The 22,381-nt window shown below is 49.7% G+C and overlaps 1 protein-coding gene across 1 annotated transcript; it reads left to right on the plus strand.

The window, feature by feature from the left end:
* Positions 1-1,255: 1,255 nt before the first annotated feature.
* Positions 1,256-22,381, plus strand: MCM3 (minichromosome maintenance complex component 3). Its single transcript, XM_088467315.1, has 17 exons — positions 1,256-1,503; positions 3,724-3,836; positions 3,961-4,169; positions 5,203-5,333; positions 5,828-6,066; positions 6,233-6,341; positions 7,909-8,062; positions 8,558-8,689; positions 8,879-9,087; positions 9,205-9,379; positions 10,092-10,218; positions 10,303-10,456; positions 11,845-11,985; positions 12,530-12,633; positions 14,234-14,307; positions 21,253-21,316; positions 21,695-22,381. Exons 1-17 carry the CDS (start codon positions 1,420-1,422, stop codon positions 21,891-21,893), a joined length of 2,418 nt encoding a protein of 805 aa, XP_088323441.1. The 5' UTR covers positions 1,256-1,419; the 3' UTR covers positions 21,894-22,381.

Genomic DNA, 22,381 nt, shown 5'->3' on the forward strand with positions numbered 1-22,381 from the left:
GGCACAACTACAGCGAACACGGTATATGGGCACTACTACAGGGGGATTTGCATAAGGGGCACTACTACAGGGGGCATTGCATAAGGGGCACTACTACAAGGGGCATTGCATAACAGACACTGCTACAGGAGGCATTGCATAAGGGACACTGCTACAGGGGGCCTTCATAATGGGCACTTCTACAGGGGCATTGCATAAGGGGCACAACTACAGGAGGACTACTACAGGGGAGGTGCTACCTGTTGAGACTTCTTGCAGGCACAAAAACAGACAGATCACAGGTGCACAACCCCAAATTACTGATTATATATAAATACATTATGGAATAACATTTTGCAATCAATAGAGGATATGGTGGGTAGGCCCATAACCTTGGCCATGATTATGCTAAAAACCTTTATTGATTGCAAAATTTTACTGCATAATGTATTTATATATATCAGTAATTTGGAGCTGTGCACCTGTGATTTGTCTGTTCCTGTGCCTCCAGTATTATACAAGGTACATTGTCTCATATTTGATATGGTCTGCCACTGTTATATCGATATATAGCTTTTTTTTTTTTTATTATTAAATGCTGTAAACCTTCTGTTATATTTAAAAATTTTTAAAATAAAAGAATTTATAAAATAAAGTTTCTCTGAAGAGGACAAGTGGAGGTGTGGCCCATAGCAACCAATCAGCTGTTAGAAAACATTTTAGAGACTGTACTTCATAGATAACTAGAATCTGATTGGTTGCTATGGGCAGCATCTTTACTTGTCCTCTTTAGTAGGTGTGATAAATGACCCCCCATATGAAAAAAAAAAAAAAAGTGGAATGAGATAGATCCCTTCTGTTTGTGTCCAATGTCATTCCCTACTATCCAAGTGGGCATAGAGGGGGAATATATTCCTGTGGCGAGCAAAGCGAGCCTGCAAGGGGCCAAATTTCTTATTTTCCTGGAAAGTGTGGGCAAAAACATCCACTTCCGCCCTCAATCACGTCACTTCCAGGTACAGCAACTGAAGGCGTTTTATACTCTTCCATATGAGTGTAGCGGTTAGATGAATTAGATAGGCTGTCACTGTTATGCCCATACTAAACCCTGGCTGTTTTCACCAATTTGCCCTGACTAAAGATGGCGGCGGCAGCAGCAACATAAACTCGCCGCAGACGTAATACGTCACTGGCCGCGTCACGATCCCTCATTCTCCGCCCTCCTCCTCATTCAGCCCGACACCCACAGCCTCGCCTCTTCGCCGCGGATTGGTCAGGCGGCAGTTCGCGCCAATCTGTGGGTCCAATCCGGTAGGAGGGATCGGAAGAGTTTGGCGGGAAAGCCGAGTTTTCGCGCCAGTCTGAGCAGGAGAGGCAGAACGTGGAGATTGGCGGCAGCGATTCAGCGGGAGATACAGAGCATATACCGGAGATAGAGCCATGGCCGCGCCCGGCGTGATGGAGGTGGACGACCAGGAGATGCGGGAGGCTCAACGCGAGTACCTGGATTTCCTGGACGACGAGGTGAGTGAGGGGCGTATAGCCTTCCCCGTATCTGCCCTAGTATGGGGGCAATAGCCCAACACTTCCCGCCCCCTTCCCTGTGCCCCTGCTGCTCACCAAACTGCTTTCCCCACTTATTCCAACTGCAAAACCCGCACTTATACCCGGCTGCTGCAATTAGAGAATAAGTGGGAAGAGCAGAGGTGGGGTAAGTGCGGCTGGTGCAGATCTCCAGTTATCCATTCGGGTATTTAGGAGATAAGTAACGAAGCTGCGGGTTCAGTGCTTCTTTTTTCCCCTGTGATGGTCAGGAATGTTGTGGGTCCCTAATACATATAGTACAGTCCTGGTGCACACAGCGCCCCCTGCAGGGTAATGGCTGGGGACTGGGTGACTGGAGTGCAGATACGTAAGACCAGGCTGGTAGCATCCTGGGCCATTGTAGATCCCGGTACTTGTGGCGTGCTCCAGTCTCTGTAGCCTTCCCATATATTGGTGGTGCTGGAGCGCTTCATGAATCCTAGCTCATAGCCAAAATCCCACAGTACAATAATAAATCTCACCTTGGTAGCAGGGAAGAGTATAAATCCCCTTCACTAGCCGTACCTGGAAGTGATGTGGGTGAGGGTGGAAGTGGAGGTTTCTGCCCACAGTTTCCACGAAAATAAGAAAGTTGGCCCATTGCGGGCTCGGTGGCTCCCTACACTCACCACAAGAATATATTCCCCCCCCCCCCCCCCCCTCTATGCCCACTTGGATGGTAGGGAATGACGGACACTGGTAGATGTAATCGTACAGAAACTTGTTAGCAGTGGTGTAAGAAAGGGGTGAGAGCCACATTGTAGCAGTCAGTGGTTGATCCCAGCACTGGCCAGCCACTGCAGGACACATCAGTGGCTGGCACTGGGATGGTGTCTGTTCCCAACACTAATCAAGGACCAGTGGTGGGCGATCCTTGGTGCAGGCTGCCAGCTGCGTGCAGCTTTTGGGCTGGTGGCCATTGGAGTGGGTGCAATTTGAATTTGTCAGCTACGAGACAGTCAGGGCTTGGGTATTGCCTGCCTATAGAAAGTGGCCGCAGCAAACTAATTGAAACTCGCTGCTCCATGGTTGGCTCTGCCTGCGGCGTCGAACGTTAGCTGTTGCTGGGCATAAGAGGACGTAGAGTTCAAGAGAGCAGAGCTCTGGTGGCTGCGGAAGAGGCCAGAAGACGCTGGTCTCAAGAAAGAAGAGCGGTGGCGCTGGCCAGGACGGTTCAGTAGCAGAAGAATGCGGCTGAGTACTGGAGAGCGCTGCAGTGGTGGAAACAGCGCTAACGTAGCTCCCCACAGTGTCCTCTCCCACTGGATAGACAGTCCCTATAAGGCCTTGCCAATTTAAACCCCCTTTCCAGACCACCAGGTTGTCAAGCACTAGGCCCGTGGCACTGATAGGTGGGCATTAGTCCTGTGCTCCTGAGGCTGTGACATTGGGCAATAGGCCTAGATCACAAATGGGAGTGGATGCTGTTTTTTCAGCTTGCCCTGGGTGCCAAAACACCTAGTTACTTCGTAGGTTGCGTAATACTTTGCTGATTCTGTCCATGGTATTTGCAGTCAGTCGCCAGAAGAACTGAATGCCTGTCTATATAATGGTGTATCTTATTAGGTTCACCTGCTCTTGAATGCAAATATATAATCAGCCAGTCATGTTGCAGCTGCTCAGTACATAGAAGCGTGCAGGCAGGGTCAAGAGGTTCAGTTGTTGTGAATGAACACCAGAATCAGAAGAAATGTTATTTGCAGGTGAGTCTTTATACAGCGCCACATGGAGCGAGGTCCCTGGCATGACTTGGGCGCTCTGCAGCAATTCCTGTGCTTAAGTATTTTCTCCTAAATGTTGCGTCTATACTAATGTACTAAGGATTAGTATTTGTTTTCTCTCGTATGTATGGGTATGAAGTAGCCGATCAAGATGCGTATTTGAAGAGAGTCACGTGACTAACTTGCAAAGCCTGTGGTGTGCCACATGGGGGGCTCTTTGGTGCGAGTTGAGGAGAGGTGAATGTGGGCACATCTATAAGGGATTAATCCGGGATCTTCATCCACAAATCTGTACAGTTTGCAGAGAACTGTTCGCAAAACAGATTCAAAGAAGTGACTGGTCCTGGAGCTGTAGGACAATTTATTGCTATAAAATGTGTGAATTTAGCCCTTACCTGCAATTCTAACAGTTATTTATTTATTTATTTTCCCCTTGTAGGAAGATCAAGGTATTTACCAGAGCAAAGTCCGGGACATGATCAGTGAGAATAACTGTCGGCTAATTGTGAATATTAATGATCTCCGGAGGAAGAATGAGAAGCGAGCACACCTGTGAGTACACGGCTTATTATAGTGTACAGAGCTTTGTGTACGGTGCCTTGCTCTCGCTGATGGGGTGCTTGCTGCCTACATGTATACACTATTGTAATGTATTATAATGTGATTTATTACCCAGGCTTATGAACAAAGCCTTCGAGGGGCTGATCGCTTTCCAGCGGGCACTGAAGGATTTTGTGGCGTCGATCGATGCCACTTACGCCAAGCAGTATGAAGACTTCCATATTGGCGTGGAGGGCAGCTTTGGCTCCAAACATGTGACCCCTCGTACCCTCACCTCCCGCTTCCTGGGCTGCGCTGTCTGCGTAGAGGGGATCGTTACTAAATGTACGTATGATAATAGGTTTCAGGTGTTCAGTTCATGTAGTACCTCTTATTCTGTGATTTGTAAGAATTTTTATTTATTTTTTTTTAAATTTAATGATTCCTCAAGTCACTTACTATAATTTTGTATTTTATGGTTGAAGCAATAAAAGATCAACATTTAAAAGTCCATAATCTTTAATGGCTGCATCCAGCAAAGGTTACTGAGACCGCATTTTTCCTAGGCTTCAGGGACTGACTCTCTAGGGCCATCTTGTGGCAGATTACATTATTGCAGAGGTGCACAAAATAAAAAATAAAGTGGAGAATGTGTGCATTTTTCATTTGGGTAGCGTATAAAGAATACAATGGAAGCACTTTACTATGAATTGGGTAAGTACATACAGCGCAGAGATTGTTGTGGGCTGACACAGTATGCAGGATGCATGCTCATAGCTAAGTAATCTCTTTATGGTGAATTAATGGGCTTTGATTATCAGGGTTTATCAGACCACAAAACATTTGCACCACAGCAATGCAGGATGTCTTGGCATTGAGCTGTATTAGACTCTACGGAGAGGTGTTGGGATAACTCTCAGGTGATCTCTGGCCTGCCTGTATCGCATCGGCCTAGTGCTGATGTGATACGGAATGACTCCCAGCGGGTGGGGTGCTGTGCGCGAGATCCCATTTCAGGGGCATGTGTAAAGACTCGGCGATTTCTCCACGATCTGCCTCACTTTTTGGAGAAGATGTAATAACCCCTCTTCTTTGCAGTGACAAAAAAAAAAAAAAAAATGGGTTCTCACCGCTTAATACACTTCCTACTAATTTCCGCCCTGTGTGGTTTGTCAGGATTTACATAATTGCATTATTGAACTGTGCTCTGGTCCTTGGGTTAGTGCCATGCCATTAGCTGGTCAGACCTCTTTTGTTGCTGGGGTGTTTGCATTGTATGATGAGGTTTTACATCTAGGTAGCTGCTGATATTACAGGCTTCCCCAATGAATGCAGTGCTCTGGCCAGGTAATTTCATTACACACTTGTCACTTTTCAGGCTCCTTGGTACGCCCTAAAGTGGTACGCAGCGTCCATTACTGTCCGGCTACGAAGAAGACCATTGAGCGAAAATACTCAGATCTGACCAGCCTTGAGGCCTTCCCGTCCAGTGCCATCTATCCCACTAAGGTGAGAATCCTGGTCTGCAGAATATGGATGGGTAGCTTTCCCGCTAGGCTGTTTCAGCGGGGCACCGTGTCCTGCCAGATTTCAAAAGGGCAGAATGCGCCCTGCCCTTTTGATGGCGCCCCGCTAAAACAATATGGCAGGTACTGTCTCCACCCGTGAGCCTGTCGCCAGGGTGGAAAAAATTGCGGTGAAGCGATCGTAAAGATATGCTCCCTTTTCTGGCGTACGCCATTGGCAAGCGCAGGAGTTCCCCCTTTCCAGGTCCGGCGCCGGACCTAGCATGAACACTAGATGGCGGAGGGGGGGGGTTCATTTACAATTTCTAAATTGAACTCCTGTGACCTCTAACTTTGGTAACTTATGGCGCCTGCATAACCTGCAACGGCTGTGTACAGGTCGAGTTTTCCTAATAGTTGGGGGACCACACGTATCCAGGGCTGTAGCTGGACAAGACTTATGCTTAAAGCATGTTCTTTACCCACTTCTCAATACAGGATGAGGAAAATAATCCACTGGAGACAGAATATGGCCTCTCGCTATATAAAGATCATCAAACAATTACCATTCAGGAGATGCCAGAAAAAGCCCCCGCTGGTCAGCTGCCCCGATCTGTCGATATCATCTTGGACGACGACCTTGTTGACAAGGTGAAGCCTGGGGACCGTGTGCAGGTCATTGGCACCTACCGCTGTCTGCCATCCAAGCAAAATGGTTACACTTCCGCATCATTCAGGTAACTCTGTCCTTCTGTTTTATTCCCGGGTTTGGCTGCTGTTGATCTCCGGATATAATTTAGTTGGGGAAACAGATTGGGATCATTGGTACAAAAATAGTAACTTTGGTGTGTGACCTCTGCTCTGCTCTCAGTAGGTTAATGCCCGATATATTACTTTTTGCAGGACCATCCTGATAGCCTGCAACGTGGTCCAAATGAGCAAGGAAGTCTCTCCTGTCTTTTCGGCGGACGATTTGGCCAAAATAAAGAAGTTCAGTAAAAGCCACTCCAAGGTAACGCGCTTTTGTGGATTTTGTGACATCTTTGTATTTTCGCAATCGGTGACTTGTTACCCCCTCCCCGTCAGTAAGTGTTTGTCTTTATTATTGTACATCCCATCATGGCGGAGCTGTGTTCTGGCGACAGTGGGCAGGAGCAGCTCCCTGCATGCCACCAAACCCCTGCTAACACTTTCCTAGGCCGCAACGGAGTCTTCCCATATCTAAGTGTCTGCTTGGTGCTATCACAGTGGTATACGTTCAGGAAGCCGGCTGTCGCAATGTCGACAGCCGGCTTCCCAACTACTTAATCCCGGCGAGGGTTAAATGACAGGCCTAGATGCCTGTTATTTCACCGACGCTGGGAGACCGGCGCCCGGCATCCCGATCGAAGTGATGCTGGGCGCCGACGGGCGGGGGGGGGGGTTAGGGGCTCCTGAGGGGGACTTGGGGTTAGGCACCCCTGGGGGGGAGGTTATGGTTAGGCACCCCCCCCCCAGGGGACTTGGGTTTAGGCGGCGGGGAAGGAGGGTTAGGGGGCAGAATTAGATTAGTTTATGCTTGCCTTTAGGACGATCGGGATTTTCTCCTGTCGGGCTGACGTTGCCGGGATTTGAACTGCCGGCCATGCATCACAGCATGCTGCTACCTGTAGTTCAGTTAGGTTGCCTTTGCCTGGCATAGATACTTTTTTTTACTAATAGAAACCGCTGTGCTAGTACGTTGTAGAACTTTGAATACATGGACGAAGGTTGGCAGAAGATTAGCTTGCACCCAGCTCACAGAATAAAATGGAGATAGTGGTTTCAATTAGTCTTATTTTTTTTATTTTTTTTTATAGCATATTTGTTACAAAATCGGCAGCTCAAACTGCTTTACATGTAAAATGTGCACTACAATCCTCTATCTAATAAATGCATGATCCAATTTCTCTGAATCTGAAAACCTCAACCTTAAATCTCAAGTTTCAGTATTCCCAAGATAATTAAGCTGATCTAGGTACAATATTTACATGGGCTATGGCATTTAGACCAGTCTATAACCTCACTATGGGGCTTATTGGGAGTAAATCACAGTAACTGTAGTTAGGTAAAACCATACTGCAGGTGTAAGATGTGCGGGTAGAGCAAGATGTGAGAGGGGCGTGTCCAAATTCAAATCTAAATTGCAGTGCTACATGCAAAAGCAGCCAGTATTTACCCTGCATGTAAATATAATGTATTTATACCCTCTTACACTGAAGTATGGTTTGTCCAGGTACAGTTACTTATTTTGCACAATCAGCCCCTGTGTCCTTGTAGCTTAGGTCCATCATTTAAAGGAAAGTGGCAAAAAACTACTGGAACGTTAGGCAGCACTGTAGGTATAGGATGGTATTGCTAGTGTGCCCCCTGACTTCAGTGTCCGTGAAGGTCTTGTGATGTATACTAGAGGCTGTGATCACCACTGACATCCCAGCCTGACGGTCTGTGTTATACCTTTTTGGTAAGACGAATGATCACTTGCATGAAGCCAGAGTAATTCAGTCAAAGCTTTATAATTAAATAAAACCTGTAACGATCGTTCCTTGCTCTGTCTCCAGGACGTGTTTGAGCAGCTGTCCCGGTCTCTGGCTCCCAGTATCCACGGCCACCACTACATAAAGAAGGCGATCCTGTGTATGCTGCTGGGAGGCGTGGAGAAAGTGCTGGATAATGGGACCCACATCAGAGGCGATATAAACGTTCTCCTAATAGGTATAGTACAAGTATATTCGTATTCATGTATGTTAGATGGTTTTAGTCTTATTTTCCTGCAACTTTCTCTGCTAGTTCTGTAAAACCTGAGATACCTGTTCTTCAGAATGCAAACTGTCTAATACAGACTTATTAGACTTCCTTAAAGCCTTCCAGCTCTCATCCTAACTAACTGTTCCATGCTCCTTCTTCCCCGTCTACCTCATCTGTGTTACACCTGTTTGACTGCCCCTCCCGATCATACAAGCAGGGCCCTTCACCCTCCTTGTGCTTCTCCCTACTTTACTTTCATCTACTTACTCCCCATTAGGGCACCCAACACTTGGCTGTTTATCTGGTTGTTATGGTCGCTAATGTAGCAATGTATATTATCCTTGTCCTGTATTGTACTGTAAGTCACCGGTTACCTATTTGTTTATGTACTTTATAAGGCGCTGTGGAACACTTGTGGCGCCATATAAATAAAGATCTGTAACTTGATTCATTTTATTTTAGGGGATCCCTCTGTGGCGAAATCACAGCTACTAAGATATGTTCTCGGCACAGCTCCCCGTGCCATCGCTACCACTGGCAGAGGTTCCTCAGGAGTGGGTCTAACTGCGGCTGTCACCACTGACCAAGAAACCGGTAAGTAGCGACACCTACGCTGCATATGCTTATGTACATAGGTTCTGAGATCACCGGCGTGACTTTGTCAAGTTTGCAGCAAAGTTTAAAGGTCGAAGCCGGAATAATCCTCCTAATTTGCATAGTACGTCATTATTATTTTTTATGTAGATTTTTAAATCTAATATGAGCGTAATTTTTCATAACCAGGGGAGAGGAGACTGGAGGCCGGAGCTATGGTGTTGGCCGATAGGGGTGTAGTTTGCATCGATGAGTTTGACAAAATGTCTGACCTGGATCGGACGGCCATCCATGAAGTCATGGAGCAAGGTCGTGTCACAATCGCCAAAGCTGGCATTCATGCTCGGTTAAATGCCCGTTGCAGTGTGCTGGCGGCAGCCAACCCCGTCTATGGAAGGGTGAGTCTTGTTACATGCGGTCACCTTATTGTCCATAGAGAATACTAGCCGTAGGGCTCTGAGCAATATGGATATGCAAGAGGGTTTAATAGACTTCTCTCCTCCCCTGGATTTTAGTACGACCAATACAAGACTCCCATGGAGAACATCGGCCTTCAGGACTCCTTGCTGTCCCGTTTTGATCTTCTCTTCATCATGCTGGATCAGATGGATCCAGAGCAGGATCGGGAGATCTCTGATCATGTCCTGCGCATGCACCGCTACAGAGCCGCTGGGGAACAGGACGGGGACGGTGGGTATTTATAAAGAACGGCCAGTTTCTCATAAAGGATGTTAGATTGCAGCTTTTTGAATGAACATCCGTCGCTAGTCCCATCACTGGTAGCAACAGCCACCAATAGTACTCTGATCCTTTGTGTACGACGTCTACAGACAGGTTGGCGGAAAACTTGGCTACATTGTAAAATATAAGCCGTGTCTCAACCACTTCAGACAGGTGATGGATTTCCAATGTTCCCTAAGAACCAAGTCAGTTATATTCGTCTGCACTGCTAGGTGATGGCTATAATTGAGAATACCTAATACAGAACCAATGCCTCTATAGGACCAAGAAACTCTTAAATGTACATGTCTGCACCATGGTGCTAATATTTGTTCACCTGATCTCACCCTGTAACTTTGTTTAAACCCCTCCTCATTATAGTGACCGTTGCAGGTCCTCCATCATCGGGACACTGTCCTGATCTTTTACAAACCCAAATGTGTCATTGTATTTCCTGTGACAATCAGTAACCCTTATGTATTAATCCACCAATACATAGCGCATTTTCGCACATGAAGTCGGCAAAGCGGTCATTCACACTACCTGCTCAGAGCAGCACCTGCCCTTAGCAAGGGGCGCTACTGCAAAGCAGTAAGAACATGTTTTAAGTGTAGACCCCCCCCCCCCCCTCCCCAGTTTATGCGTGCTGCAGGTCTGTAATGATATGTATGTTGTGTTCCAGCCATGCCCCTGGGCAGCACAGTAGACATCCTTTCCACAGAGGACCCCAACGTCACTCATGAGGAGCAGCAGGAGCTGCAGGTCTATGAGAAGCACGACAGCCTCCTGCATGGGGTGAAGAAGAGGCGGTAAGTGTGGGGGGGTTTCCCTGTGTAAGGGATGGATGTTGGTGACTGTGACAGTGTGCTCACCAGTATTTCTTACACCACCAGGGGGGAGAAGATCATCAGTATGGAGTTCATGCGCAAGTACATCCACGTGGCCAAGCTCTTCAAACCCACGCTGACCTCGGAGGCCGCCAGTTACATAGCGGAGGAGTATTCTCGCCTGAGGAGCCAGGAGCAGATGACCAGCGATGTGGCTCGGGTGAGCCCTCTACAAACCTTTAATGTTTTGTTCTCTGTAACCAGCAGCTTTCTGCTCAGGTTACGGCCTGGAAATGCTGTGCGCCTGTTCTGTCTCTCTGGTATTAAGCCTTGAGTTGTAACCCCCCTTCCCCCCAGTCTTTTCATTTTTGAGAATTCTCAGTTTATCATCCTCGTCTGAAAGGTGCCACAAAGCTCCGTGGCTCCATACAGTCCGCATGATACATTTATAGTAGGAGAAGCAAATTGATGCCATTAATTAAGTTCATACAGGGGACAGGCTAGAGGGGGACATACTAGTGTGAGATTAAGGTCTAGAGCAGTGGTTCTCACCTCCTGTCTTCTGACCCGTTTGGGTATGTTTTCAGGATCTGTCTCTGGGATAACTACTGACTCAGCAAAACAGGATTCTCACCTGTACATGATTAAAGAAATCCAGAAAACATGACCTGCTAATGCCACTTGAGGACTAGTTGAGAACCACTGGTCTAGGGAGAGGGGTAAACCTTAGGCAATAGGAGCTAGTGCAGCTGGAGCTGGTAGAACATACGGAAGGACTATTATCAGATGGGGGTAGGATAAGCTATAGTTGTAGAGATGCATTTTGAGGGTGCACGGGGGGAGAGGACTATATAGGTGGGTGTGAGATGGTTACCGGAAGGGATGAGAGATGTAGGTCAGAGGCAGATCGGAGTGGGTGAGGGAAAGTATGGTGTCGGATGTAATGGCGTGGAGGAGATGGAGGCAGTAGGTAGTCAGTACAGGGAATTGCAGGGCAGATGAAGAGGAAGATCAGTCTCCTCCCAAAGCTTTTGGGTTAGTTTGTAGAGGAGGGTCCGTAATAGGGAGGTTACAGATATCGAGGTGAGAGACGAGGAAGTGTGGAGATAAGTGCAGACTTGTATAAGGAGATGGATTAATGGAGTAAGGGCAGAGGGGTCATAACCTGAGGGGGGGGGTGGAGAGAGGGGCGGGGGCCTGTTTTGTATATATTGAGCGTTGGGACTCCCAGGTGGACACGTGTGATTAGGGTAAGTGCAGGGAGGTAGACTTGTTTTATGCTTATGATGGCGTGGAGGATGTGAGTAGTGCAGACAATGGGGGAGGTGATCTAGGAGAAGTGCGGAGGGAGTAAATTATGTTGAGAAATCAGGATGACTCTAGCGGCAGAGGACAAGGGCGAGTAGACCGCGGTGACCCCTTCACATGATGTGTAGAGCAGACGTTCCTGGGTGCAGGTGAGCATTGGGGAATGAGAATGAAGCTGGGATGAGTAAGTTAGGAGCTTGTATTATGACAACCTTGGGTGTTCCTGTCAACCCTGCAATGACAGATTACTGTGGTGTTACTGGTGACATGGCATCATAACCGTGTTTCTTCCCTCGTCAGACCTCTCCCGTCACTGCCCGTTGCCTGGAGACTCTGATCCGTTTGTCCACTGCGCACGCTAAAGTGCGGATGAGCAAAACTGTCCAGCTGCAGGACGCCGAGGCGGCGGTGGAACTTGTCCATTACGCGTACTTCAAGAAGGTGAGACCATTCCACTGGTTCCCTAGCTCAGACATGTAATAGTGCTGTAGTCGGCAAAGGGTTTATTTAAATCCGTTATGTAACCTCCCAATATCGAATTCTTCAGCAGAAAGCAGTATAGCCTCCTATAATGGGGAGTACCCACGTACAGCCACTGGGTTTCACTGTTGCTACAGCTGTATGATGGGCTGGTGAAGGCTAGACCACCTGTCACCGTTACACTAAGACTTAGCTCTGTATGCTAAGCCTTATTGCTCCAGTAGTGGGGAGTGGTGTTTAGCTGCCTGCAGGCTATAATTGGTCTTCTCTAGAACTGTATTAATTGCCATTATATCCTTCTACATTGTATATTAAAATCACTACACATCGGTTTGTTTACGGAACTATGTTCTGCAGCCTGGGACTAATCCGCCCTGAGACTGTGTATTTGTAGCAGACTTAAGCAAAGTGCTGCTAGCCGAATGTGGAAGGCCCGGGTACCTCTGGGCTGGCGACCTGTCAGAGCTGGGGGTCTGAATCCTGTGCTCTCCTCCTGTGTGTTCAGGTACTGGAGAAGGATAAGAAGCGGAGGAAAGGAGCAGAGGCCTCTGATACGGAGGAGGAGGAAGAGGTGCTGACACAGACTGACCGGCAAACCAGAAAGAGAAGGTCAGTGCTGCACTTCTGCATCGGTGTTGTGTCACCATAACCGTGTACCGTGCAGCAGATGCCGGATAACTCTCTGCTCTGCACTCGCCTATATCTGGCGATGGGACGTTGTGACTGGCTAGTCGGGGCACATGGTGTAGTGGAAACGAGTATGGGTGGGAGAAATGGTTCTCCCCATGGTCTGAATGCTAACGATATCGGGCGTATTCCATCAGGGAGCTCCCATTGTGTACATAGCAGCAGGCGACTGCTATACGCCCAATAATAGTTCAGTTTGTGTATAATACTTGGTGCTATCAGGTGACTCCAGTAGGGGGAGCACCTTTATGTGTATTCGGGATGTTGCACGTCTCGTTTGGTAGACTAGCAGACAGGTGGATGTCAAGTAGTCTAGCTGGGCTGGGAATCTATGTAGTAAGCCTTGGGGAGAGATTATTATCCTTTATATGGCGCCACACGGGTTCAGCAGCGCCTTACACAGTACATAAATGAGCACATAAGAAAAACAGTTAATAGTAATACAAAACAATGCAGGACAAGGACATGGTTTATACACATAGCTTAGCTGCATAACACAAGCAGCGGGGCGTCAGCAACCAGATGTTAGGTGCCAATTGGGGAGTTAGGCGTAACTGATATAAGTAGGCATAGGAGAAGCACGTGAGGGACGAGAGCCCTGCTCGCCAGCTACATTCTAAAGGGAAGGGACAGACGGGGGACACAGAGGGGTAGATAGTGAGGAAGGAGCATGGAGCAGTGGGTTAGGATATGTGCTGTGGAATGTGTGTATAAGATGACCTGATATGTCAAAATTAAGTCCATTATTCTACCTCTGACAGAAAATAGATTTTGTATGTGTTATTTACATGAGATGTACAAAATAGAGTTGTAGCACTTTAATTGTCTGTTATATTTTAGCGTCTAAATACAACCTTCTAAAAATACAGCTATTATGGGACTGTCCTGCTATCCTAATATAGTAGTGAATACTTTAGTCCCAGCTGCTGGGTGTTATGCCATGCTCCTGTGAGTGGGTGCATCTCACATGCTAGACCCACCCACAGCCAATCAGCTCCTAACTGTCTGTGTTTGAAAAATCGCAGGAGCTGATTGGTTGGTACTTTAATCTCCATACACTTACCTCTCTCAAGGCTTAGCACATACCTGTTTAAGTCTACACACGTGTGAGAGGCACAGTGGCTGTGTCACCATACTGTGTATAAGGTCTCACAGCAGTCTTCCCTTGGCGCTGCCGCATAGCAGGTGGGCATGGTGTCTCCAACGCGTGTCGGCCTGTAAGACCCTTCTCGCCTATTTGACTATCTGACATCCATCAGTGTTCCCATACCATCATCGTAAATAAGTGTAGTGCTGACCCCTATTAGAGGGATGAATACCTCTGGTGCCAGCAGCTCTGGACAATGCGGGCAGGAATCGCAGAGCGTACATCACTGCCCAATCACAATGATTACAGTTGCCTGATATATTGGTAGATGAGACCTGTGCACACCAGGCAGCCAAACATTACAGGGGGTGTCGAATGTTACCTTTTACAGCCTGTATGAATAGTGCCTGATTTGGTGGTTCTTGTGTTTTTCAGGAAGACGACGGGGGCAGAGGGAGACTCGCGTGACCCCTACGATTTCAGCGATGCAGAAGACGAGACCCCCGCTGGTGAGTTCTTAGTCTTTTCTATCCCTCCTCACATTGGTGTTGCCGCTTTGAGACCTATGCTTGCAGTGTCTCTGCGCCCGGGTGTATCTGCCGCAGTTACTCTTGTGTAGATTTCTGGATTATTGATGTGTGGTCGCAGCTGAGTAATCTCCAGAGCAGATGAGGTTATGGAAATGTCAGATCAGAAAAACCTTAGTATTTGCATGGCCATGATGCAGATGTAGAACGAAGGTTTTAAAGTAGGTTAAAATGGAAAACCTCACTTGCGTAAGACGCAGCCTTGTCAGTGGTGGAAGGTGATCAGAAGTGTGTAATAACCATATAACCTGTGGCTTTATCCAGCGCACGTGGCGCATTCATAGATGTCACATGTTCCGCTGCATTGGTAGGTCAGTCTGCTCTAAACCTCCTCACTGACTAAATATTCTGCCTCTTAAACATCCGCTACAACAGGAGGTTAGTACGACACTGCTGGCCTGTGCATGGCTTAAACTATTATAATTTCTACTTCAGGGTCCATAGGGGGTCCACAGGGTTGACCTTGGGGTATAGCTGGATCTGGATCCATGGGCACCACGCAGTTAAAGCTTTGCTGCTCCCAGGATGCACTTGGGTCCGTCCTCCTCTATGCCCCGGCCACAGGCACCTCAGTTTTAGTTGGTGCCCGGCCGGAGTCGGGTCACCCTGCGCAGTGGGGCTGCATAAGCAGCCCCTAAGCTTTATTCTTTATTTTTTTTTTTTTAAAAAAAGATGATTTTATTATTTTTACTGTCTTCAGAGCGGCAGCATCAGACTGTCCATCTGGACGTCTACGCTACCGCTCCAACAGCCCCGCTGGCGCTGCGACGCCGGTACTGATCCGGGGATCGCAGCGGGACCCCGGAGTCAGTGCTAGCGTGGCTCCGGGACCACCCAAGGACTGCTGCCGGACTGAAGGGGCCAGGTAAGCCGCGTGCAGCGCTGTCAGCGCTGCACGCGGGGATAATGCAGTCTTCATGCCGCCGGTCTCTGGGGACAGACCGGCGGCGCTAGTAGCGGCGGCGGGCTCCCCCTCTTCAGGCATACCCCGCGTGTCCGCTGGCCCCCGGGGTGTAAGTACCGGCGGGGAACCGGCTTCCCCGGGGGTTTAGTACTAGCAGGGGAGGCAGCCTTCCCTGCTTCAGCGCTCCTCCCCTCAGCCCAGCGCGCCTTCTCTCATGTGTGCTGGCGTCGCTGGGCTGTTCTCACTCGGCCACTCCTCCTCAGAGCTCTCCGGCGGCCATCTTCCTCAGGCAGCATCGCAGAGCTCCCAGGCAGGCTTCCAGTGGACCAGTCCCCCTGCGTACCTCTCCCCCTGCAAAGGACAGTGTTCGCAGCGCTATAGCCCTCCCAGACACTGAATCTGGGAGGTTGATTGTAGCGGAAGGTGCAGTGAGTATAACTTCTCTGCATGGTATGTGACTTTTGCTAGTGCTGCTGTCTGTGCTTATTTTCTACTTACTGTCAGCTTTTTACCTATCCCTTTCCTTCTCCTACGGCCCGCAGGTGCGTGGGGGAGGGGTGTTCTTTCTGTGTACCTCACTTATATAAATCTACGTATTTGTGAGGTCCGTCACATACTGCGGTGTGCTCCTCAGTACCATATTGTGGGCTGTTTGGGTTGCATACTTGGGAGTGCGTGGGTGTTATACGCCTTTCCTCATTTCGGTGAGACACTTTTTTTGCAAAAAAGTTTGTGTCATGTCTGATGAGGGGAATGAGCGCTCCGAGGCTCCTGTGTTGTTTTCCTGCCGACGCTGTTCGGCAGGGGTTGACGGGGCAGAATTGTCTGAGGACGGTCTGTGCGGGCGGTGCCAGTTGGTACCTGGACCCTCTAAACCACCGGTGGCGCAGGATCCTCCGTGGGCAATGTTTACGCAAGTGCTGGCGTCAATCGCGGACCGACTTGCGGTCCCGACTGCGGCCCCTTCTAGGGCGTTGCCCCAGCCTACCATGCCCCGTTCCCCGGGTGTGACTCGTCTGGTGCAGTCTCCTCCCGGGTCTCAGACTGTGGGTCCTTATGCGGATTTGCCGGTATACGTGCAAACCCCCACCGTGCCGCAGCAGTCGATGGTACCTTTTCAGGGGTATCCTCAGGCAGTACCCCCGCCTTGGGTGGACGTCCTCTCCAGCTCTGTTCAGAGTCTGGCGGCTTCGTCCTCTGCTTTTCAGCATATGTTGCACAGTGATTTGCCCCCACGGGCGTCCAAGCGTTCCGTTCCGGCTTCACTGGCGGCTCAGTTCACGGACACGGACGTGTCTTCGGATGACGGGGAGATCCATGAAGACTCTGACTCGGATGCCGGGGCCCAGGAGATGGAGGCTAAGTCTTCCATTAATGTGCCGGCATTGGTTAGGGCGGTGCGGGCCATCCTTCACATTGAGGAGGATGTGCCCGCCCCCAGGTCAAAATACCCTAATTTTAAAAAGGCCAAGGTAGCTTCGACGTTTTTTCCCCTGTCCGATCAATTGACGGATCATATGGCAGGGGCCTGGCAGTTGCCCAGCAAGAGGTTCCAACCGCAGAAGCGGTTGGCTTCGAACTATCTGTTTCCGGAGGCTCATTGCAGGAAGTGGGAAACTCCTCCAGCGGTGGATTCCCACGTTACCCGCTTAATTAAAATCGCTACGCTGCCTTTGCCGTCGATCTCCTCCCTGAAGGATCCCACGGACAGGAAGGTGGAGACTTGTTTGAAGTCTATTTACTCTCTCTCGGGGGCGGTGGCCCGTCCGTCCATGGCCATCTCTTGGGTGGCTAAGGCCATCGAGAGCTGGGCCAATGCTTTGGAGGATACCTTTCCGGAAGATGCTCCGGAGATCCAGAGAGCGTTGATAGGTCAAATGAGGGATGCGGCTTCCTACATTGGGGAGGCATCGTTAGACGCAAGCCTGCTAACCTCTCGGGTGTCGGCTGCAGCTGTGTCGGCGCGTCGGTCTTTGTGGCTGAGGTCTTGGAGAGCTGACGCTGACTCCAAAAAGGGACTGGAGGCCTTACCTTTTAATGGGGAGTTGCTTTTTGGTCCAGACTTGGACAAAATTGTGGACACTCTGGCTAAGTCTAAATCAGCCTTCCTCCCTTCGGCTTCTGCTCCTACCAAGGTACGGAGCTCTGCTTTTCGGTCCTTTCGGGTTCAGGGCAAGGCAAAAGGTCAGTCCTTCCCGAGGCAGTCGACGACCAAGGCCGCTTCTAAGCCCAAGAAGCAGCCCTGGAGTGCCAGGCGCCCTTCTTCCAAGCAGGAAGATAAACCTTCTGCCTGATGGGACGGGCCTCCCTCTGGGGGACCCCAGAGTGGGAGGCCGACTTCTTCTATTTGCCCAGTGCTGGCACAATACCACCACGGATGCCTGGGTTCGAGAAGTGGTCTCCCAGGGGTACGCCCTGTCTTTTCGGCACAGACCGCCCCACCAGTTTTTCTGCACGAGTCCTTCTCAGGATACGACGAAGTCTTTACAGATTCAGGAAGCTATAGAGTCCTTGCTGACAGCAGGGGTCATTGTTCCCGTTCCTCAATTACAACGAGGGACGGGGTTCTATTCTTCTCTGTTTCTGGTGCGGAAACCCAATGGTTCTCATCGCCCTATCCTCAACTTGAAGTCTCTGAACAAATTCCTCAGAGTTCCCAAGTTCAGGATGGAAACGTTACGTTCCATCATTCTGGCGATGGAACCGGGGGATTACATGGTGTCCCTGGATATCCAGGACGCCTACCTCCATGTTCCGATAGCACCTTCGCACCAGCGGTATCTGAGGTTCGCTATCCTTCAACACCATTACCAGTTCCGGGCGCTACCCTTTGGTCTCTCCATGGCACCGAGTGTGTTCACGAAGATTATGGCGGTCATGGCCGCACATCTTCGGAACCAGAATGTACGGCTACTACCGTATCTGGACGACCTCCTGTTGCTGGCTAGTTCCCCGGAGGTACTGCTTCATCATCTCCACTTGACGGTCGCTTGCCTGCAAGCGCACGGGTGGCTGATAAATTGGAAAAAGTCCTCCCTGATTCCATCTCAGCGGATGGTTCATTTGGGAGCCCTGCTGGATTCTCGGCAGCAAAGGATCTTCCTGACCCCGGAGAAGGTCTCCTCCCTGCAGCTGAGGATACACAGTTGCCTGAGCAGTTGCCGCCTGTCGGTCCATTCGGCTATGAGGGTTTTGGGCTCCATGGTGTCAACATTCGACATGGTGGAATTTGCCCAGTTCCATTCCCGGCCTCTGCAGGGGCTGATTCTATCGGAATGGAACGGGTTACCTCACCGGATCCGCTCTCAGTTGCTGGTGTTGTCCCCGGAGGTTCGGCAGTCTTTGGCTTGGTGGCTTCGGACAGCTCATCTGATCGAGGGCCGTCCCTTTTGGATCCCGGACTGGGTCCTGCTCACGACGGATGCCAGTCTTCGGGGTTGGGGGGCAGTGACCGGCTCGTTGTCACTTCAGGGTCGTTGGTCTGCGGAAGAAGCTCTTCTTCCCATCAACATTCTTGAACTGCGGGCGGTTTATCGGGCCCTGCAGTCGTCCGGTCCCGCTCTTTACGGACGGCCGGTTCAGGTGCAGTCCGACAACGCCACCACGGTGGCGTATATCAACCACCAAGGAGGAACTCTAAGTCGGGCAGCAATGTCGGAGGTGTCTCGCATCCTTGCTTGGGCGGAGTGTCACATTCCAGTGATCTCTGCAGTCTTCATTCCCGGAGTCCTCAATTGGGAGGCGGACTTCCTCAGCCGTCACGACGTGCATCCCGGGGAATGGTCGCTTCACCCAGAGGTGTTTCAGCTACTCGTGGACAGGTGGGGGCTGCCGGAGCTGGACTTGATGGCCTCCCGTCACAATCACAAGTTGCCCGTTTACGGGTCAAGGACAAGAGACGCAGGCGCCAGTCTGGTAGACGCGCTGTCGGTGAAATGGACGTTTCACCTGGCGTATCTGTTTCCTCCGATATCCTTACTTCCTCGGGTTCTGCGGAAATTCAAGCAGGACGGCGGCACGCTCGTGCTGGTTGCTCCGGCGTGGCCCAGACGTCTTTGGTACTCCGATCTGAGGTGTCTCTCCATCGACGCTCCGTATCTTCTTCCTCAGCGTCGGGGCCTGTTGTCTCAAGGGCCCTGCCTTTACCCGGATCTGGGTCGGCTGTCTTTGACGGCGTGGCTCTTGAGACAGCCGTCTTGAGGTCTAGGGGTTTCTCCAGTTCAGTCATTGGTACCATGCTTGGGGCACGCAAGCCTGCCTCCGCACGGATTTACCACAGGGTGTGGCGCACTTACTTTCAGTGGTGTGAATCCAGAAACTATGATCCTCAGGTGTTCCGGGTTTCCAGAATCTTGGAGTTCCTTCAATCAGGTTTGGACCTCGGCTTACGCCTGGCCTCTCTGAAGGTTCATGTGTCTGCATTGTCCGTGTGGTTTCAGCGACTGATTGCTACACTACCGGATGTTCACACCTTTTTCCAGGGTGTTCTCAGGATACAGCCTCCCTTTGTGCCTCCTGTGGCTCCTTGGGACTTGGCGGTGGTGCTACGGGTCTTGCAGGGTCATCTTTTTGAGCCTCTTGAGGCGGTGGACCTCAAGTGGCTGACGTTCAAGACCGTTTTTCTCCTAGCAATTGCTTCTGCCAGGAGGGTGTCAGAGTTGGGGGCGCTTTCCTGTTGCCCTCCTTTTCTGATTTTTCATCAGGACAGAGCGGTGCTCCGCACTCGTCCTGAGTTTTTGCCCAAAGTGGTCTCGAAGTTCCACATTAATCAGGAACTTGTTGTGCCAGCTTTTCAGTCGCCTGATCTTTCAGCTGGTGAGGCTTCCTTAGATGTAGTCCGGGCACTTAGAATCTATGTGGATCGGACTGCTTCGGTTAGGAAGTCGGATTCCTTGTTTGTCCTCCGGTTTTCACAAGAGGGGTTGGCCTGCCAACAAGCAAACGTTAGCCCGTTGGCTTCGTTCCGTTATTTGTGAGGCTTATGCACAAGAGGGTTTACCTGTGCCAGCCTCTGTTAAGGCTCATTCCACTCGTTCTGTGGGTCCCTCTTGGGCTGCTAGACGTGGCGCCTCCGCTGTTCAGCTGTGTAAGGCGGCCACTTTGTCTTCAATTCAAACGTTTTTGAGGTTCTATGCGTTTGACACCTTCGCCTCTCAGGATGCATCCTTCGGGCGCCGGGTACTCCTTTCAGCACAGGAGCGTCCCCGCCCTTAGTTGAACTGCTTTGGGACATCCCCAAGGTCAACCCTGTGGACCCCCTATGGACCCTGAAGTAGAAAACAAGAGATATGGTAAGAACTTACCTTTGTTATCTCTGTTTCTACGAAGTCCATAGGGTCCACAGGGCGCCCGCCCTGACGCACCTGGCTTCAAATGGGCTGTGTGGCTGGTCACCGGTTTTCCGTCTCCCATTTCTGTGAGTGGTTTCTTGTGTGTTCCAGTCTTCCTTCTCTCTGTTTAGTCTCCTCCTCCGGCCTTAGCTGCTTACCAACTGAGGTGCCTGTGGCCGGGGCGGGGTATAGAGGAGGACGGACCCAAGTGTATCCTGGGAGCAGCAAAGCTTTAACTGCGTGGTGCCCATGGATCCAGATCCAGCTATACCCCAAGGTCAACCCTGTGGACCCTATGGACTTCGTAGAAACAGAGATGACAAAGGTAAGTTCTTACCATATCTCTTGTTGTTACGGGTATTGTGATGGCTTTCCTGCCACAAGCACAGATGCCATGGGGAGGTCGTGCATTACAGAAGAAAAAAATGAAATAATAAAAAACGTAATGTGCTTAATGGCAGCAGACAAAACCTCCGTCCGTTCTTCTGAAGCACTTCGCCATTGGTACGGCAGCACTAGTGGTTCAACTGTATTACTTTGCTCTACGCTGTGGGGAGTCCTGTTGCCTGAACACCAGTAAGCATGACAGGTGCCTATGTATCTCCTTGTTGACCTCTATTTTCTTTACTACAGTTCATGCACCGAAAACCCCAGAGCAGGGAGACGCCCCTGAGAAAACAGGACTGTCCGGAGAAAGGTAAATGCACCACGGTCACCTAAATAACGACTTGTTGTATTTTACAGTCTGGCAACTTCAATCTCATTTTGATGGCAGACTTGCAGGGTGGTAGACTTGTGTAGTTGTCCCCTCCAGACACTAGGTGGTGTAGGAGGGTCTGATCCTTGGACAAACCACTGACTGTATCATGTCCCTAGCCAGAGCTATAGGGCTCTGTTGGCTGTCCATTGCTATGTGTCTCTGGTAACGCTAAGGTAGCCTAGGAGTGACACCTGTTTCGGCTCTTCCAGGTCCTTTGCATGTCTCCCATTGAACGGTCGTCTCACCCGTCCTCTGCTTGTTACTCTATTTTTATGGTTCTACTTTGACTGACTTATTTTTATCCTCATTCACCAGGCTGAAGGATTTCAAGGCGGCTTTGTTAGATGCCTTCAAGACGGCCCACGCCCAGTCCATCGCTATGCCGGTCCTCATGGGCGCCATCAACAAGAACAATGATTCTCCCTTCTCCCAGGGAGAGGTAGACGCTGCTCTGGAGCTCATGGAGAATGCCAACCATATAATGGTTTCTGAGAACATTGTGTTCCTGATTTAATAATGGACAGTATCTGATATTTGTGGTTTTTTTTTTTTTTTGGAAAGCAGAGTTTGGGGGCTGGTTAGTGACCGGCGTTGGAGCATTTGTCTGGATTGCAGCTGTCACCTCCCATAGTTGGGATAATGCTATAATGTAGCTGTGTTCTACGCTTCTACATGCTCCTTCTTACGGTATACGTTTTATTTCCTCTCTGGTCACGTTGTTCCACAAATCCAGTCGGCTGTATTGTGTTTTTTTCCCCTCAAAACATAGAGGAAGCCCATTTTATATAGCGTCGGATTTATTTCTTCCGGGAATGACTTGGAAAGTGTTTTTATTGGGCTTGATTGGTATATTTTAATACCCATGTCACATTGTTGCAATATTGTATTTTATGTTGTATAGCTGTTTACCCCATTCCAGGTTTAAAAAAAAAGTTAATTGTTTTTAATCTTGTTTGATGCTTCTTCTGTACAGTACAAACTGACTGTTGCCACCTAGTTACT

The sequence above is a fragment of the Taudactylus pleione genome, unplaced genomic scaffold (genome assembly GCF_031769625.1).
Source record: "Taudactylus pleione unplaced genomic scaffold, aTauple2 ptg000070l, whole genome shotgun sequence".
NCBI lineage: Eukaryota > Metazoa > Chordata > Amphibia > Anura > Myobatrachidae > Taudactylus > Taudactylus pleione.

Excerpts from the sequence above, each read along its gene's own strand:
- MCM3 (XM_088467315.1), top strand. The coding sequence starts at position 1,420 with ATGGCCGCGCCCGGCGTGATGGAGGTGGACGACCAGGAGATGCGGGAG. Across the intron at positions 10,219-10,302 it reads CATGGGGTGAAGAAGAGGCG|GGGGGAGAAGATCATCAGTA; the intron begins GTAAGTGTGGGG and ends TTACACCACCAG. Across the intron at positions 14,308-21,252 it reads AGAAGACGAGACCCCCGCTG|TTCATGCACCGAAAACCCCA; the intron begins GTGAGTTCTTAG and ends TCTTTACTACAG.